General features: G+C 38.6%; 1 protein-coding gene across 2 annotated transcripts in view; it reads right to left on the minus strand.

Moving 5' to 3' along the window:
- The window catches only part of PLEKHA1 (pleckstrin homology domain containing A1), a 59,137-nt gene extending 39,014 nt beyond the window's left edge, over positions 1–20,123 (minus strand). For both annotated transcript variants that reach the window (XM_060033914.1, XM_060033915.1), the window contains exons 1-2: positions 19,865–20,123; positions 6,345–6,505 (exon numbers count right to left, since the gene is read on the minus strand). In XM_060033914.1, coding sequence (XP_059889897.1) covers positions 6,345–6,485 — 141 coding nt within the window. In that variant the 5' untranslated portion in view covers positions 6,486–6,505; positions 19,865–20,123. The remainder of the gene's footprint in view (positions 1–6,344; positions 6,506–19,864) is intronic.
- Between the last annotated feature and the right edge of the window lie 357 nt (positions 20,124–20,480).

Genomic DNA, 20,480 nt, shown 5'->3' on the forward strand with positions numbered 1-20,480 from the left:
AAGAAAAATAAATAAAAGGAATACAAATTGGAAAAGAAGAAGTAAAAGTGTCACTGTTTGCAGATGACGTGATACTATACATAGAGAATCCTAAAGATGCTACCAGAAAACTACTAGAGCTAATCAATGAACTTGGTAAAGTAGCAGGACACAAAATTAATGCACAGAAATCTCTTGCATTCCTATACACGAATGATGAAAAATCTGAAAGAGAAATTAAGGAAACACTCCCATTTACCACTGCAACAAATAAAGAAAATACCTAGGAATAAACCTACCTAAGGAGACGAAAGACCTGTATGCAGAAAACTATAAGAAACTGATGAAAGAAATTAAAGATGATACAAACAGATGGAGAGATATACCAAGTTCTTGGACTGGAAGAATCAACACTGTGAAAATGACTATACTACCCAAAGCAATCTACAGATTCAATGCAATCCCTATCAAACTACCAATGACATTTTTCACAGAACTAGAACAAAAAAATCACACAATTTGTATGGAAACACAAAAGACCCCGAATAGCCAAAGCAATCTTGAGAAAGAAAAATGGAGCTGGAGGAATCAGGCTCCCTGACTTCAGACTATACTACAAAGCTACAGTAATCAAGACAGTATGGTACTGGCACAAAAACAGAAATATAGATCAATGGAACAGGATAGAAAGCCCAGAGATAAACCCACACACATATGGTCACCTTGTCTTTGATAAAGGAGGCAAGAGTATACAATGGAGAAAAGACAGCCTCTTCAATAAGTGGTGCTGGGAAAACTAGACAGCTACATGTAAAAGAATGAAATTAGAACACTCCCTAACACCATACACAAAAAAACTCAAAATGGATTAAAGACCTAAATTTAAGGCCAGACACTATAAAACTCTTAGAGGGTAACATAGGCAGAACACTCTATGACATAAATCACAGCAAGATCCTTTTTGACCCAGCTCCTAGAGAAATGGAAATAAAAACAAAAATAAACAAATGGGACCTAATGAAACTTAAAAGCTTTTGCACAGCAAAGGAAACCATAAACAAGATGAAAAGACAACCCTCAGAATGGGAGAAAATATTTGCAAATGAAGCAAATGACAAAGGATTAATCTCCAAAATATACAAGCAGCACATGCAGCTGAATATCAAGAAAAACAAACAACCCAATCTAAAAATGGGCAGAAGACCTAAATAGACATTTCTACAAAGAAGATATGCAGATTGCCAACAAACACATGAAAGGATGCTCAACATCACTAATCATTAGAGAAATGCAAATCAAAACTACAATGAGGTATCACCTCACACTGGCAGAATGGCCATTATCAAAAAATCTACAAACAATAAGTGCGGGAGAAGGTGTGGAGAAAAGGGAACCCTCCTCTGGAGCCCATGCACCACAGCTACAGAGAAGCCCAGATGCGCGGCAACAAAAGATCCCACATGCCGCATCTAAGACCCCGATGCAGCCACATAAATAAATAAATATTTAATAAAAAAATCTGTGGGCTTGTTCCCAGGAATGATTAGGAGGTACCTTTCTCAAACCTCTATAAGCTTAGCAGAAACATTTAATTCTATGGAAGCCTAGAAATTTAAAAGACTTAAGATTCAAACATGAACTGATTATTGTTTACAGGGACAGGTCTTTTCAAAACCTGTAGTTTCTATGTAAACTACAACTCTATTATGTTCTGCTTTAAACTACAGACTGTACGAGCTTCCAAATTTAAATCTCCATAAATATGTACATAAAATAAAATTATAATTTTTAATATATACCTTTAAATGGTTGTGTTTTTATATAAAATGTTTTATGTTTAAAGGTTTTTTAAAAAATTTTGGATAAGAAAATGAAATGTTAAAATATCTTCAAGATCTCCTAACCACTACCAATGTGATTTTTTTTCAAACACTGCTATCCTTCCATTCAAAATCATTATTTTTCTTTTAAGTCCTCCATAAGTCTATTATTTGAACTAGCTGAATACAGCTCTAACCCCGTGTGTGAGGAAGAGAAATGAGCAACTATGTCATCACTGCATGACATAAAGCATCACAGATTAAATAGTGGCACCGTAAAAGGAAATATAAGTAGCTGGGAGATAAAATGATATTCAAAATACCTAGTTTCTAAGAACTGGTACGATTACTGCCAAGTTCAACCAGAAAAAATCTGGGTTTCAAAATTTGTTACTTGACAATGAACAAGAAATAATAAACCAATCTGACATTTAAGATAAAAAGGGAAAGAAACCGTTTGTTCTCATGAGTTCCTGTACTCATTTTGCCAAAATACTCTTTCAAGTTTTCTCAAATTCACTTCCTAATAAAGCTACTTAGTTATTTACTTCTCCACCACTTCTCATTCCCTCAATAAAACACAGAAAGCGCCGGGACTTCCCTAGTGGCGCAGTGGTTAAAAATACACCTGCCAATGCAGGAGACACGGGTTTGAGCCCTGGTCCGGGAAGATCCCACATGCCGCGGAGCAACTAAGCCTGTGTGCCACAACTACTGAGCCTGTGCTCTAGAGCCCGCAAGCCACAACTACTGAGCCCACGTGCCACAACTACTGAAGCCCGAGTGCCTAGAGCCCATGCTCCACAGCAAGAGAAGCCACCGCGATGAGAAGCCCACTCACCACAACAAAGAGTAGACCCTGCTCACTGCAACTAGAGAAAGCCTGCGTGCAGCAGCAAAGACCCAACACAGCCATAAATAAATAAATAAATTTATTTATTTTTAAAAAAACAACACAGAAAGCCCCAAATTGATCCCTAGTAATACACTACAATGGATTTTTAAACCAATGGTTAGTGGTAAAGAAAGCAGTGATCAGAGGAAGAACGGCTCCCTAAGGACAGGTGAGCCAAACTAACGTCTTTCATTATCAGGGTTACTATGATCAGTAAAGCAGTCAGTGTTACAGCACTTAACATAGCAACCAGATTGAATCATATGAAATTGCCGTTTTTTAGTAGATCAAAATGGTGGTATATTGGCAATTTCATGTGGTTCAACCACAATAATCTTATCAAGACATTTTACTAAAGTTTTCATGAAGAGATGTGCCTTAATACATTTTAAAGTGACACAAAGCTGGTATTGATGGCTAATACACTGGACAGTAGAATGCAGATTGTAAAAGATTCTTATCAGTTGGAATGAAGAGATAAAATTATTAAGAACTGAATAAAAAGACAGATTTAAAATTCTATACTACATTCAAAAACACTAATGGGCTAATTACACCACAGAAATCTGGCTTTAGAAGAGTTCATGTGAAAAAGATCTAGCTGAGTCCAAACTTTAACACATACCCTCCCTGCTATAGCCAAAGTGAACTATTTTCCAAATACACTACAGGGTTTCTTACTTTGATTTCCTGCCCATGCTATTCTTTGAGCACCAGAATACCCACTTCTCCACCTCTTGGCCAAAATCATACCCATTCTTCTAGATCAATTTCAAATGTGACCACCTCCGTCAAGACTTTCACTCCCTCTGCTAGCTATAATCACACCTTTCCTCTGAAATCCAAGCTTATGGTTCCTTCAGTGTAATAAACATATTCTATTTTGTACTTTTCTTCTTTTAGCTCTGTTTAAGTGGGAAGTACCGACAAAAGGAGAAATTCTAAGAAGACTCTATTACATATAAAGACAGAAAAACAATCAAGGAGTTATAAATAAAATTCAGGAGAAACTATATACGAGTCAGCCAGATCTTATGAAGACAAATGAGGGAGAGCTCACAGGCAGGACTGAGCAGTGGTTTGCATGGGGGAGGAAAACTGAAACTGGAATCTAATAAACTGTAATCAGAGGGAGTCAAAGGGGGCTAAGTTACTTTCCACCTTGGGAAAAGGAGTTTGGGAAGGGACTGTGCCACAGATAAAGGGATGGGTAGTAAAAGGGAGGAACTGGATTTATGTTTTTAAAAAAAGGAAAAAGAAGGTAAACATGAACTTTTGATTTCTGTTGACTTGTTCCTTCTCCCAGTGACTCTGGTCAAGTAAATAAAGGTATTAATCATGCAGTTGCATAGACAGGTTACTATCACCCAAGAAAGTTGGTCACACCCAGAGATAAGGGAGTAAAACAGGGTGTCAATAAACTCAATAAGGATAAGGAGAGAGAAAAGACAGTTCCTAGCAAAGAAAGTCTCATACAAAGTCAGCACTCAAATAATATAAACTGAATTAAAATACAAATTCTCTTCCAAAATTTGAAAGGCTGCATGTGGATAAAGGACTAAATTTATACAGAATCAGAGGGCAAAAGTAGATCAGTAAGTAGAAGAGGCAAAAGTAGATCAGTAAGGGCTTCCCTGGTGGCGCAGTGGTTGAGAGTCCGCCTGCCGATGCAGGGGACACAGGTTCGTGCCCCGGTCTGGGAGGATCCCACATGCCGCGGAGCGGCTGGGCCCGTGAGCCATGGCCGCTGGGCCTGCGCGTCCGGAGCCTGTGCTCCGCAACGGGAGAGGCCACAACAGTGAGAGGCCCGCGTAATGCAAAAAAAAAAAAAAAAGTAGATCAGTAAGTAGAAGATCCAAGGAACCAGCTTCTGGTGCACAAAAAAAATAATAATTAAAAACTGCCTCGAATATAATAAACACTTTTTTTTGTTTTTTTAGTAATATATAGTTCAAACAACAGTTAAAGTGAAGATCAGGGATAGATGGGTTTCTTGCATTAAGGAGGAGGTCGAATTAATACTAAGGACTAAGGTCCCTAACAACTCAAATTCTTTTTTTTTTTTTTTTTTACGTTTATAATTTCTTTTAATTATCAGTAGAAGTGCGAGTTGTCAGTATATCTGGTGTAGGAAATGATAAATGTATAAACTCCAAATCCAAGATATATGACACTGTATTTTCTAAAACTTCAACTTTTTGTATTGTGTGACCTTGGGTATATTTTAAACCAGATCGCTGGAGGCTGCCCTGATCACCATCTTATTACCTTTTGTATAACAGAAGGAAAAAAAAACCTGTCACAGGACTTCCCTGGCGGTCCAGTGGTTAAGACTCTGCGCTTCCAATGCAGGGGGCGCGGGTTTGATCCCTGCTCCAGGAACTGGGATTCCCCATGCCGCATGGCGCGGCCAAAAAATGGAAAAAAGAAAAAACCTGTCAGAAGTCAAGCACCAATTTATCATCTCTCCTTGGTCTGTCCCCATTACAGGACAGGATGAGGGGATGTTTGCTTCCTGACTGGACTTGCTTTTCACAAAGTCCTGCTGGGGGTTACTCAGTACCCTGTGGCCTTCAAGGGTATTGCCAATTGGTTACTTTTTCAATTGTCTAGTATTTATCCTAGTTCTCTTTTTTTTCCTTTTTTATTTTAATTTTTTTACTGAAATATAGTTGATTTACAATTTTGTGTTAATTTCTGCTGCATATATATATGCCATATACACACATATACATACACACTCTTTTTTATATTCTTTTCCATTATGATTTATCTCAGGATATTGAATATAGTTCCTTACATCTCAAATTCTATATAAACAAATATAAATGCATTAGCACATATTTATTTTGTCTAACCTAAAATCAGTACTGGGGAGGAAAGAATACCAGACCAGTTGTTAGGGAATCTGGGTCCTGCTCTGTGACACAGAATGGAACCTCCTACCAGTCCCTGCTCTTCCCCAACTTTTCATTCCTCACCTGCACAAGTCATCCACTAGACCAAATCAGCTTAGAAGTTTGCTAGCGACTCATCTCTTGCTTTGCACATGCTTCCTTGCAACATACTTCTCAATTTGAATAAAGAGTTTCACAGGCAGAGAAAATTTAAAACTACTCAACAGATGATCTCTAATCCAAGGCCACTCACAGATCTTAAAACTGGGATTCTAATTTTTAATATATGACATTTACCTCCAATAATTTGCAAAACAACAATAAAATCAAATTCACGAGTGGCCAACACTCAAGTCTGACACTACAAGATGAAAGACTATACATGTGCAAGAGTATCAACTCGTTTAAGTAGTTTATTTACCAAAAGATAGTAGTCTCTATCTTAGAGACGGTATCTTAAATTTAAACGATTCAAAACTTTTCTACCAGAGTTAAGAGTTGCCCCTCCCAAGGAAGGGAAAACATAAATACATGCATAAATTTTTATCAAATAAACTTAGTTCCATCTTCTGAAATTTATTTAACACAGTAGGAGTTGGGGGTACAGGGCAAGGAGAATACAGTCAGTAGAAATAAATCTAAACATATTTTGTTTAGGAAGACAAATCCTAACACCTGCATAGTATATCAAATACTTTCATAATTAAAACTCTTGTATGCTTTTGAAGAGGTAACCCTTTGGATTTTACAAACCTGTGGATTATCCATGTACCATACAAAACTATCTTCTCTGGTATCCAGTATGAAGTACCTCCGAAGAAATTTCCCACTGTTTTCATTTTCTTCAATGTCTAGAAAACCACAAATGCGATTCTGACGATCCACATAAGGCATTTCTGTGCTTGAACATTACACTGTAAAATAAAAACATTAACAGTAAGTACTTCTCAGTGGACTTCAAGCATTAAATGTGCTATGGTATGGTTTATTCAACAAAGAGCCCACTTTCCAACATTAGGTGGGGGCTGGTTAATGTGAATACATAAAAGCATGGGCAAAAATCACTTGAAATTAAGCTTATTGTGAGTGGTTACTAAATGCAACTATATAGAACTGATGCGGACAAGGGACAGCTATTCATGTCAGCCGAATAATTTACTTAACTTTTCACTATGAGTAGGCATCGTCATCCCCATTTCATAGGTAAGAAATATAACACTGAGAAGGGGAAGTGCCTTTCCAAGATTAGTGAACTAGCAGGTAATGAATCAAAACATGAACCCAGATTCTTGGACTCCAGAGCTTATATCTTAACGTTTACATCATCCTGTCACTCTAAAATCCTTGGTATCATTAAAACCAAAATGAATCAAAATAAAGTAAGCTAACATCATGAAAAGAGAGATAAGCAGGTATTATATGCCCCCCGAATGGAAGACACAAACATCACCAATAAAGAACATATAAGGAAAAAAAAAAAAAAAAAAAGGTTTGTCTCAATCTGATCAAGTTTCTAGATTTCCCTAAGTCCAGCTTCCAGTTCACAGGAAACAAAGAACACAGAAGAACATATTAAACTTCACCACAGGTATTCAATCAGCAAAAGTGGACCGTGGGAAACATCAGGACCAAAAGCCCAGTTTCTTCAGCAAATAAACTACTACAGGGGGAAAAAAAAAAGGAGAGAGAGAGAAAGAGAAGTCACAGACTAAAAGAGACTTCAGAGGCATATCATATTCTGATTCTGAAGTACTGAAATTTTTGTTATGTTCATTAAAGTTAAAAACCATGGCTTGGATAAAAAGCAGTGTTTCCATCCATTTTTCTCTAAAAACTGTAGATATATGATTCCCTCCTGATGTGATGCAAATCTGCAGACTATTCCTACTCCACAGGTACTTCTACAGCCAGCGCCAACATCTTTCGGCAGGTTGAATTATTTATGTAACTATTTTTTCGTTTAACTCACAGGGAAGATTCAAGTAGAATATGCCCTGATATACTGTTTATCTAAATCACTATTCTGTATACAGCCAGAGAAATGGTGAAACATGCCAAAAAGTTTTCTTTAATTAATTAGTTTATTTATTTATTTTTGGCTGCATTGGTTCTTCACTGCTGCACATGGGCTTTCTCTAGTTGCGGCGTGCAGGGGACGCTCTTCATTGCGGTGTGCAGGCTTCTCACTGTGGTGGCTTCTCATTGCAGAGCACGGCTCTACGTGCGTGGGCTTCAGTAGTTGTGGCATGCGGGCTCAGTAGTTGTGGCTTGCGGGCTCTAGAGCACAGGCTCAGTAGTTGTGGTGCACGGGCTTAGCTGCTCCGTAGAATGCGGGATCTTCCCACACCAGGGATCGAACCCATGTCCCCTGCATTCACAGTTGGATTCTTAACCACTGCGCCACCAAAAAAGTCCCCCAAAAAGTTTTAAACAAAAGCATAAATTAAGTTTGTATGTGTGTGTTATTACAGATCTGGCATTTGGAGATAATTTTTTAATGAACTTACCCAAAGTTCTAAAAAATTTCTAAAATGTAATCAAAGTTTGGAAAATTAATACACTATACTAACACATACTGCAGGTAAAAACTGTCAACTTGTGTGGTATGCCATGAGGAAAGACACAGGCCAAGGGAACAGAATTGAGAGCACAGAGACAAACCCATACATCAATGGCTAACTGATTTTCAACGACGGTGCCAACATCATGCAATAGGGAAAGAAGCCTCTTTAACAAACGGTGCTGGGACACCTGGAGAGCCACGTACTGAAGAATTAAACTGGACCGCTATCTTACACAATATACAAAAAATAACTCAAAATGAATTAATCTAAAAATAAGAGCTAGAACTATAAAACTTCAAGAAAACATAGAGGAAAATCTTCACGGCCTTGGAGTTGGCAATGAATTCTTAGATGTGACACTGAAAGCACAAACAAAAGAAAAAATAAGACAAATTGGACTTCATAAAAATTAAAAACTTTTTTGCATCAAAGGACATCACGAAAATGAAACTACAACCTACAGAATGGAAGGAAGTATTTGCAAATAAGGGTCTAATATCCAGAATATACAAATAAGTCCTACAGCTCAACAACGAAAAAACAAACCCAATTAAAAAATGGACAAAGGACTTGAGAAGACATTTCTCTCAAAGAAGATAAAACAAATGGCCAACCAGAACACAAAAAGTTGCCCAATATTATTTGTCATTAGGGAAATGTAAACCAAAACCACAGTGAGATACCACTTCACACCCACCTGGATGGATATAATTAAAAGAGGAAAATAATAAGAGTATAGGCAAGGATGTATAGAAATTGGAACCCACCTACATTGCTGGTGGGAATGTAAAATGGTACAACAGCTGTGTAAAACGGTTTGGTAGTTCTTCAAAAGTTAAACGTAGAATTACCATATGACTCAGCATTTCCACTCCTAGGTATATATCCAAAAGAATTGAAAACAGGTACTCAAACACTTATACTGAACATTCATAGCAGCACTATTCACAATAGCCCAAAGCTGTAAACAACCCATATGTCCATCAACAGGTAAATGTACACACATACAATGGAATATTACCCAGATACAGAAAGGAATGAACTACTGATACAATACATCCAATCAAAATTCCAAGATATTTTATAAAAACTGACAAGGTGGTTCTATTATATATATTTAAATGCAAATAACCTAGAAAAGCTAAATCTATTTCCCAAAGAACAGACTGACATTACTTGATTTCAAGACTTACAACAGAGCTACAGCAATAAAGATAGTGTAGGACTGGTGAAAAGATATAATAAATCAATGGAACAGAATAGCATCCAGAAACAGACCCATACATATACTGTTAACTGATTTTCAACAAAGATGTCAAAGCAATTCCAAATACAGTCTTTCAACAAATGGTGCTGGAACAATTAACTATGCATGTGGAAAAAAATTAACTTGAAATGGATCAGAAACCTAATGTACAATTAAGCTTCTCGGAAAAAAAAATACATACACACACACACACACTGATATATTTTTTAAAGACATTTATATATACATATAAATGAAGTCTTCATGATCTTAGGGGTAGACAAAGATTTCTTAGATAAGACACAAAGAGCCTAAACCATATAATGGTTGATATAATGGACTTAATCAAAATTAAAAACTGCTCTTTGAAAGACACCAGTAAGAAATCAAAAGATGAGCCACAGAACAGGAGAAAATATTCAGTACACATATATCTATCAAGTAACTGATATCCAAAAATAGGCAAGGAATTATTACAACTCAATAAGACAAACAACCAAGTAAGAAAATAGGCAACAAAATTTGAACAGACAAGTCAACAAAGAAGATATACAGTTTTTTTAAAATAATAAAAAAGAAAGAAAAAGGAAGACATACAAATAATAAATAAGCACATAAAGATGCTCATCATTAGTAAGATGATACAAATAAAAACTGTGAGATACCACTACATACCTACTAGAATGGCTAAAACAAAAACAAACAAATAAAACCCTGACAATACCAAATGCTGGCAAGGATGTGAAACAGATGACGAGTCTCTCATGTTGCTGGTGGGAATGCGAAATGGCACAGTAGCTTAGGAAGACAGTTTGGCAGTTTCTTAGAAAGTTAAACGTACCCTTAACGATATGACCCAGCAATGCCACTCCTAGGTATTTAGCCAACTGAATTGAAAACTTATGTTTATACAAAACCTATATGCAAACGTTTAAAACAACATTATTCATAATTGGCAAAAAGCAGAAACAAACCAAATGTCCTTTAACTGGTAAATGAAGAAACTGTGGTACATCCAATACAATGGAATACTACTTAGCAAGATAAAGGAACAAAGTATTGATACACACAATATGGGTATTTTGTTAAGTGAAAAAAGCCAGACCAAAAGGCTATAGGGACAGAGAACAGATCAGTGAGAGGGACTGACTTCAATGGGTAATTACGGAGTGATGGAACTGTTCTGTATCTTGATTGTAATAGTATACACAACTATGTATTTATCAAAAGTAGGCTCAAATACCACATACAGTGAGCTGTATTGCATACAAATTAAAAAAAAAAAACTACAGTGATAAAAACCAGATCAGAGTTGCTAGGTCTTGCGATAGAAGAACAAGAGAGAACAAGAACAAAAGAGAGAAAGAACAAGAGAGAAATTTTTTTGGCAACATAGCTGTTGCACATTCTGATTGTGGTAGAGCTTATATAATTACATGCATCCGTCAAAACTCATAGAACTATACACTAAAAGAGGTAAAATTTATTGTATGTAAAATTGTACCTCAATAATGCCGAATTTCTTTTAAAAAAGATGCCATATATACTCACCAGACTGGCTAAAATTAAAACAGATTGACAACACCAAATGTTATTAAAGGTGTGGTGCATCCAGAATTTATGTACTGTTGATGGGAATGTAAGATGGTACAATCACTATGGGAAAAGTTCTGACAATAAAACCAAACATATACCTACCCTATGACCCAGCCATTCTATTCCTAAGTATTTACTCAAGAGAAATGAAAACATATATTCATGCAAAGACTAATTCACAACCATTAGTAGCAGCAGCTTTATTCATAATAGCTACAAACTAGAAACAACCCAAATGTCCATCAAAAGGTGAAAAGATAAACAAAATGTAGTATGTTTATACAATGGAAAAGCAGTCTACAATATAAAGGGACTCCTACTGCATGCAACAATATGGTCAAAACTCATCAAATTGTAAACTTTAAATGGATACAGTTTATTGTATGTAATTTAAACTCCAAAAAGTTTTAAAAATCCAGCATAATAAAAAATTCATTAAATAAATTTGACTACAAATAACTTTTTAAAAAATATTTTGCATGGCAAATCCTGATCAGCAAGTCAAAACCAGTAGAAAATACTTGCAGCTTATATTACAAAGGGCTAATCTCCCTAACATTTAAAGAGTCTGCAAAAAATGTCAAGGGAAATATATCAAAACTTCAGTAGAAAAGTGGGCAAAAGACATGAACAGACATTCCACAGAAAAAGACATAAAAATGACCCTCAAACATATTAAGAGATGCTCAATCACTCATGATAAGAAAATCCCAAAATGACACACGATACTGTAGGCATTGCTACTGACACCACAAGCAAAAAAAGGCAACCAGACTTCATGTGCCTCCTTGTGGAATTTATACCATCTATAAAACACTTATGAAAAAAAAAAGTACAAATACCTGAATCTAGATCTAACTACCAATTTATAGGAAATAGAGAAGACAGAGAAAGAATACGTTAACCTATATCACAGAGATTCAAACAGCAAAATTCAAACTATAATTAGTTTCTCAGGACAAACAACATGGCTTCTTCAGAAATAAATTCCAAGGGAGTAGGGGGAAAGAAACTGGAGGAAGAACTTATAAGTTAAAAGACCTAAAAAGACATAATCACAACATGTGGGCCTTATCTAAATCTTGTTAACAACAACAACACTGAGTTATCTAAGGAAACCGGAAATTTGAATACTGCCTCATGAAATTAAGGAAACATATATATTTTTTTCAGTGTGGTGATGGTATTGTGGTTATGTTACTAAGAAAATGAATTCGCATCATTTAGAGATATTTATTCATACAGAGACAAAACATTATCTGAATACTCTGGAAGGAGGGGTGGATGAAGGAGGGATGGCCTGGGTGGGCAGTTGTCGGGGCTAGATGATGGGTACTGTAGTTATACAATCCTGTCTACTTCTGTGGAAGTTCACAATCCTTCATTACAAAAAGAAAGGTTAATAAGAACTTTTTTTCATAAGAAAAGTTCAAAAAAAGTCTATACTACACAGAGATACCATTTCTTATCTATGAGACTGGCAAAAATTCAGAAATCTGACAACCTACAATACTAGTAAGGCTGTAAGAAAACAGTAACTCTCTTATATTGCTGGTGGGAATGCAGAATGGTATGACCCTACTGAGATGAATCTGGCACTATTTAACATGTGCATTTACCCTATGACCAGCAATCCTACTTGCTACTGTAATTCTGAAACAATTTTATGCAAATGATAGTACTTCAGGTGCATCACAGGACAATGTAAAACATACTGATGCTATGATTATATTTAAAGTAAAATAAAACAAATTTTGTTATTAGGAACCTAGATTTTCACAGTAAGGGAAAAAACGTACAAATACAAAACAAAAGGAAAAATTCTATACAATGCATCTGAATCAGTTAGTATGAACTCATGATCTTTGAAAATATGATAGTAATAGAAAATCACCACTTTGCAATTCCAATATAATCACTGATTTAAGCAAGAGTTTTCAATGAATACCAATACCACAAGAAAACAGGTTGTTAGGGAACAGAATATTCAGTCTCAAAATTTCACCCCCGTGCTCTTACCAATTACAAAGAGCAAAATGTACGTATATGTATCTTTACAGTGGTGAGATCTTATAGTCCCCACCTTTACCAAATGATTTAGCATCTAATGAATCTAGAAGCCAGGGATTAACGGATATCACTTCTCTCTAAATAGATCACAACACTATATGATTCCACTGATCTGAAATATCCAGAATGAGCAAATCTATGAAGATAGAAAGTAGATTAGTAGTTGCCTAGGAGGATGGGGGATGGGAGGGAATGAAGAGTTGCCTAGAGATGGGAGGGTTCAGGGTTTCTCTTTAAGGTGCTAAAAATACTCTAAAACTGACTGTGATAACAGTTGCACAGTTCTGCAAATATATTAAAACCACTGAATTGCACACTTTGAGTGAATTATTCCTCAACCAAGCTGTTTAAAAAGAAAAAAAGAATTATAACTGTCTTTTATCTTTCATTCCAGAGCACATCAGAAACCTTAAAAAACATTTCCTCTCCTAGACCTCTGAATGTTGTAGTGTCCCAGGGGATGGTCCACGGACCTCTTCTCTATTTACACTCAATCTCTTGGTGAGCTCACTCATTCACATAGGTCTAAATACTGCTATCTCCAGCCCTGGGCACTCTGCTGGACTCCAGACTCATGTATACAACTGCCAACTCTATGGATCTACTTACTTACCTAACAGGCCTCTCACACTTAGCAAACTGAGCCCAGATATACCCCCTCAGCAATCTGTTCCCCTCTGTCCTTCCCATCTCAGTAAAGTCACTCCCTTCTTCCAGCTGTTCAGGCAAAATTTGGAGTCACACTTGATCAAGACTTGCTTCTCTCATTCCATGTCCAGTCCATAAGCAAATCCTACTGGCTCCATCTTCTAAGTATATCCAGAATCCCACCATTTGCATTGCTGCCACTCTGGTCCAAGCCACCATCACCTCTTAGCTGGACTACTGCAAGGGCATCCCTGCCCCCTTCACTCCATTTTCAATACAGCTGTCAGAGTGATCTCATTAAAACGTATGTTCGAGTGTTTATTCAATATTTGCCAAGCAAATATTTAAAATTAATTTAATCCTTATAATAATTTTACAGATGAGAAAAACAAAGCACAGAAGATTTTAAAAATAACTTGTACAAGGTCACATGATTAGGAAGTGGCAGAGCCAGGATCCAAACCAGGGGAATCTGGCTCTAAAGCCCATGTTCTTCAGTACTATAAAATGTCACTCTGCTCAAATCTCTTCAACTTTGGCTGCTTATTAAAATTACCTGGGAGTTTTTTTGAAAATCCTGATGCCTAGATTAGAGCATTCAGACCAATTAAATCAGAAACTCTGGAGATCGGATCTAAGCATCAGTACATTTTTAAAGCTCCCCCAATAATTCCCACATTCAGCCAAGGTTAAGAACCACTGTTTTAATGCAATCCCATCTCATTCAAAGTAAAAACCAAAGCTCTTACAAAGACATACAGGCTTCACCTACCCCCCACCCCAAACTGTCCCAGTTCCCCCGCTTGATTACTCATCTAGTCACTGACGCCTACCACACTAGACAAGCTCCCCACTCGGAGCCTTTTAACTCAAATGTCACTTTCTCAGGGAAGCCTTCTTGACGCCCCATCTAAAACTGCAAATGCTCCAAACTGTCCTGCCACTTCCCATCTCCCTTCCCCACTTCATTTTTCTCCTTAGTATTTACTGCTAACAAACAATATCATTTACTTATTTCTTGTCTGTTTCCCCACACTGGAATGTAGGCTCCATGAGATCAGGGACTTTTTTTCTATTTACTATTGTTTCTCCAATGCCTAAAACAGTGGCTGGAACATGGAAGGGACTCAATAACAATTTGTTGAATGAAAAATTAAGGAACCCATAATTATTGCATCAAATATTAATGTTTAAGTTTCCAGACAGAAAGCCGCTTTTGCGTCATCTGATGAGAAATCATTTAGCAAACGATTTAATCGACTGGTTTGCTTAGATGATGGAAGGAAAAAGGTTCGATAGTATATTTCTGTTTGGATTTATACTTTCAGTAAAGCTCGTATGAGGTAAGAACAGATAAAACTGTGTAATTAAAACCTCTACAAAATCTATCCTTCAGCTTTACTTGTGCTCTAAGGGCATAGTTAGATCATACAAACATTCATAAATTAACACACACAGTTAACACTTCATCAGTCAGGAACCATGAAGCAAGTCAAAAAAATAAAAGCAAAACAAAAATCAAAAAGAGAGAAAGAAAAGAAAAAGAAAAATTAAATTCTGCACAGTGAGACTTCATTAGGCCCACAGGACTTCACTACTCAAGTCCTGATTAGATGCTGAATGAGACTACTCTTGTCCCAAAACTTCTGACAACACAAAGCTTAAGATATACAGACATCAAGGATCAAATACCTGTGGAGTCTGGCCCTGACACCCCACACACACCTCAGGGCTATGGTACTCTAACCAACGTCTTACCGTCATTCCACTCTACACGAGCAGCTGACAGGAGAGAGGGAAAAACACAAGTATTCCAAGTGTTCAGGGAGAAGGAAGGTGATGGTCACCCAAAAGCAGTGGTAGGGGGCCCCAAGAGAATCATTCACCAAGATCAGAAGTGCCTACAAGAAGGACAAATTGTCATCTCTTTCTCCAGTTCAATGTCTGCTTATGAAGTAGACTGAGTGACCCTGTGCCTATTTGAGCAGGGGGACAAAGAGAATTGATGAGAAACGGCAGGGCACAGAAAGGGAGCAGACTTAAGCAGGCTGCAGGCCACCATTTGACATCAAAAGGAAGTAAGTTTCCAGTGTATTAAGTGTAAATTACAGAAGGTAGCTGGACTTGAGCTGTCTTGCTGTTATCAAAAAATCTGGCTGCAGAGAGAAACCCACCTTACCCCCAAACACTCATAAGAACCACCAAGTAGACTGAGAGGACAGAAATGAGGAAGGAGTGTAGATTGGTAAAGGTTTACCCACAGCAAATTTCATATCCAGGGACTGTGCAGTGGGGACTCTCCCTGCAAGATCTCACCAAAAATTCCAGTTTGGAAGCCTACCACTAGATATTAATGGCTCGCCACTGTTAATCAAGAAAAGGCTTTAATAACGCCAGGTAAGAAAGAGTTGCCTTTTTTCATTTTTCTTCTAACTAGTCTCTATTCAAATACATCCACAAAGAGGGAAAAGAAAGAGGTATCCAGGGAGCACATCACAATCCCTCCCCACTCCAAGTGCTTCAGGGAATAAGTGGCCAGATACTGGGTTAAAGGAGGAGTGGAGCTTTAATAGGAGATTGAAGGTTTAAACTGAAATAGATTAGACTGGAGCTTTTAATAGCTGTGAATGATAGAAAAGCTACCATTTGCCCATGAAATCATGAGGAAGCAGGGAGAGGGAAGATCCAACAAAGCATAGTTGAAAGCAGTCAATGTGGAAAAATATAACTGTCTTAAATCTGTTCTCACCAAGCTCCGACCGCTCAATAACCTGACGACATACGGCACAGCACCACTGCCCTCAGTAATGACAGGAACACCTGATGTGGAAATTCCCATGGGGGATTTACGGGACCCAACAAGATGCTACATTAGAAGTCCTCTGAGACCACTTCCAATTCTAAGTGCCTGTGATTGTCCTTTCTTCAAGAAGAGGTTAAACTGAATCCAGAATCCAGATTTCAAGGGTTAAACTATTAAAGGCTAGGCTACCCAAAGGAGTAAAACCACAACTTTCTGAAGAATAAAATTATCAGACTGATAAGTCTGATAAGGGTTCCATGTAGGAAAAAATATTTAAGACTTCAATATTTTTAAGACTCTAAAGACTTAAGTATTAAAATAATATCCTAAATGACTTTGATTTTTCTTTTACATTCAACAGAAATTCCAGTTCAAAGAATGTTTATGATTTAAAATCCTCAAAATACCATCCTCCTAAATCAAAGCAATTCAACTAATCAAAGGCTTACCAAAATAAACAGCAAGCACATGTTTGCTTAAATATCTTCTAGGAATTACAAATTCACGTGTTCTTTATCATACAGCAACCACTGGGAAAAAATATCACTCAGAGTTCAAATGGTTTAATGTCATTCATTAAGCATAACAAAATCCTATTGCTGCAACAAATACCAACAATTTCTATTTTTAAATCAAGAAAAAAATCCACACGTTTATCTTTCTAAAAATAATTAAGCATTGCAGACAAGCATCTAAAGCAACAGAAAGTTTCTACCCTAGGAACTCTTTTCTGATACCAGTCAATAAATTTCCAAATGCTAGGTACTTACAAATGGCCAAAAGAATTAAAACTAAATGTTAATATTTATCTCCTAATAAAGCCATTTTATTGTATCATTGCAGGTCTAAATGAGAGAATCACCTTGAAATTTAAAATCAAATTTTAATATTATCAAAAGTAAAATGCTCAAGCATGTGAAAAAGTAATAAAGCTGAGGCAGTTACTGCTACAGAACTTGAAATTTTCTGTCTAATAAAGGCAGAGTGTGAGTAACTACTGTCACATCTGAATAATTACTACATTTTATTCAGAAAACTATTTATCTTCCTCGTTCTTAAATGACAGTTATTTAAACAAGAACAACTATTTAACATCAAACGGTACTTCAATGTCAAAGGCCGACTTAAATTATGCTAATAAATTACTTCATGGATTTCATTCTGGATTACAAATTATTATCGGTAGAAGTAACTGTGGGTTTTGCAGTAGGAATGTAAGAACTTTCAGGCTTAAATAAAAGTCTTTATTTTTTAAGCTGCATTAAATGTTTTTTGAGAAAAAGCCCTATAAAAAGATAAAATGTTCCCATCTTTCCCAAGTTATTCTCCTAGGGGTCTTCAATATCACAACCTATATATCAACAACCGACATGTGAGTGTTGCCCACAGTGACTTTTTAAAGAAAATAACTCTATGCTATTCTTAATGTCCTTAAACAATTCTAAAACGGTCCTTCCGGCTTATGAACTCATGGCAGTTTCCTAACAATTGTATACTTATCCTGTTTTACTGTCTCTCCTAGTCTATGACAAACTCACATTTACACACCACCTCTTTCCTATTTTGCTACATTGCTAAAACTAGGGGGGAGGGGGATACATACCTGCTACTTCCCCCCTTCCTCAAAAACAACAATAAAAATACTAATTAACAAGATAAAATGAGGTATGAAGCAGTTTCAATACATATAAATCACATCTCCTTAATGCCACAAAGTTATCCTCTGCTTACCACAAAGGACAAATGCATGGCCGTATCCTTTGATACAGGTACACTCTTCAAGAGAATCCTGTCAATGGATACACTGTAGGGTTTACAGCACTATAAAATAAATTAATTATTAACTCAAATTCTGCTAAGCTTAAATACTCTTGTTTAAATACATAAATATTCTAAAATGTAATTTCCCCTGGGAAGATATGGTCAAGTTAAGGATTTAAACTAACTCTACTTGGGGAAATATCTTTTGCCACAAATGTGTTACTATGAAAATTTAAGTATGAAACGCAATAGGCTTTTTAGTCAGAATGAATCTTACTATTTTTTAAATAGCAATTCTTCAAGTTCTTCTGTGAAAAAAACATTTAGTTTTACAAAATGATTTTTTCAAGTTTTTCTCTGAATCATATAAAGCTTACCCCAATTTTGCTGTAGAGTTTCAATGGCTTTAAACTAACATAGAAAGTGTGTAAGCTGTGTGCCTGGGGGGAAATAAAGCAGACAGATGAGTAGTTCTCGGATAAAAGACTATGGTATAAACCGCATAGTGCGCTATTGGTTCCAGTCGTTAAGCACACAGGAAATAAGGTTTTCTAGTTAAAAAAACGATTGACAAACGGCAACGACTCCGTTAAAGCTAAGAAAATCTTATCAAAACCAACAACGATCAATCATAAAATAAGAAAACAAGCATTATACGGCTGTAAGGTGAAATCGGAGGGGGAAAAAAATGGCCCAAATTGCCTTACTATATCTTCTATAACCACCTCTAGGACCTGACCCCAACAGAGCGATCGAGTTTCATTATTCAGGTGGCCAGCCGCGCGCAGATGCTCTGCTGTTGGGCACAGCATAACTAGAATTCTACCAAAGGCGGTAAACACGACTTTCATTATGACAACACTTTCCCCTCTGATGGTCTATCCAGGAGGGTCAATAGAAAGAATCTGAAATAAACCACAAACCACTCAAGACGGTCGCAAAGCGGTGAGACTGGCAGCTGGCCTCTAAGTTTAAAGACCTGGGTTCTGGTCGCCTCCTTGGTCCTACTTGCGTGACCCTGGACAAGTCACTTCCAACTTTCGCACTGGTCACTGCACCATTAAGGTGCTAGGGTAAAGCACTAATACTGCAGGATGCTAGGGCACAGGGCGGAGTCGACTTCTGACTCGGCGAGTCCTAAAGTGAAAGCGCATTAACATAATACAAGACGATGCCCCTAGGCAGCTGAGCCCCCGTGAGCTCTGCCCTTAAGTCTAGCCATTCGACAGGCGTCGCCCGCCGGGAATCCCCCGACAGCTGGCCGGCCGGGCGTCCGGGAGGAGGGCGCGACGGTACTTTTTAGCAGAGCCACCGCACGGCTCCTCGGCGACAGCGACTGCCGCCGGGCTCCCCATCCTCCTCGGCCGGACGCCGCCGAGGGCCGAGGTCAGGAAAACAATAAAGGAAGGAGCCGCGGGAAGACGCCGCCGCCGCCCCCTCCCGCCGCCCAGAACTCGGCGCGCGCAGGTGAGCCGGCCCCGCGGCCTCTACCAGGTGCAGCCGCGCGGGCCGACCGGCCAGGAGAGAGGCCTCGGGGCGCAGCCCGCGACCCCGCGCCCCCCACCGCCCGCGGGCCCGCACTTACCAGCGCCCGCCGGTCCCTCAAGCCTCCCAGCTCGCTTCAGCCGGCGCCGCGCTCCCGGAGCCCGGCCCTGCTCACCCCGCCCCGGCGCGGCCGCGCTCCTCACGCCGAACTTCACGGCGGCCCTCGCTCGGGAGCACCGGCGCCGCCGCGGCCCCTGGTCCCACAGGCACCAAGCTGCCGGGAGCGGCGCCCACGACGGCCCGCCCGCGCACTGCGCACGCGTGCCCGCGCTACCTCAGCCCCCAGACGGCGGCAGAGATTCCAGAGCGGGCACTCCCAGCCCGAGGAGACTACAAGTCCCGGCAGGCCCCGCGCGGGTCCTGGAGGCGTGGCGGGCCGGGTTAGGGGGCGTCTTCCTGGTTCAGGGGCGGCGACCTCGGGCGCGTTGGGGAGGACCGCGCGCGGAGCGCTGGGCCCTTGCGCTGCGGTGCATCCTGGGATTCGTAGTTTTCGAGGACCACGGGGTTTGGCTCGGGGTTGGAACTCAGGGTTCTCTTGTGTCACCGCCTAGAACTTCCAGGCACAGGGATCTTTAAAAATAGGCTTCATTCGTTTGCAGATAGTTTGTTTGCAAGCTGTCCCATAATCAGTCCAGGAAGTATAAATTCACAGGCTG

Source organism: Delphinus delphis, chromosome 16 (genome assembly GCF_949987515.2).
Source record: "Delphinus delphis chromosome 16, mDelDel1.2, whole genome shotgun sequence".
NCBI classification, from domain to species: domain Eukaryota; kingdom Metazoa; phylum Chordata; class Mammalia; order Artiodactyla; family Delphinidae; genus Delphinus; species Delphinus delphis.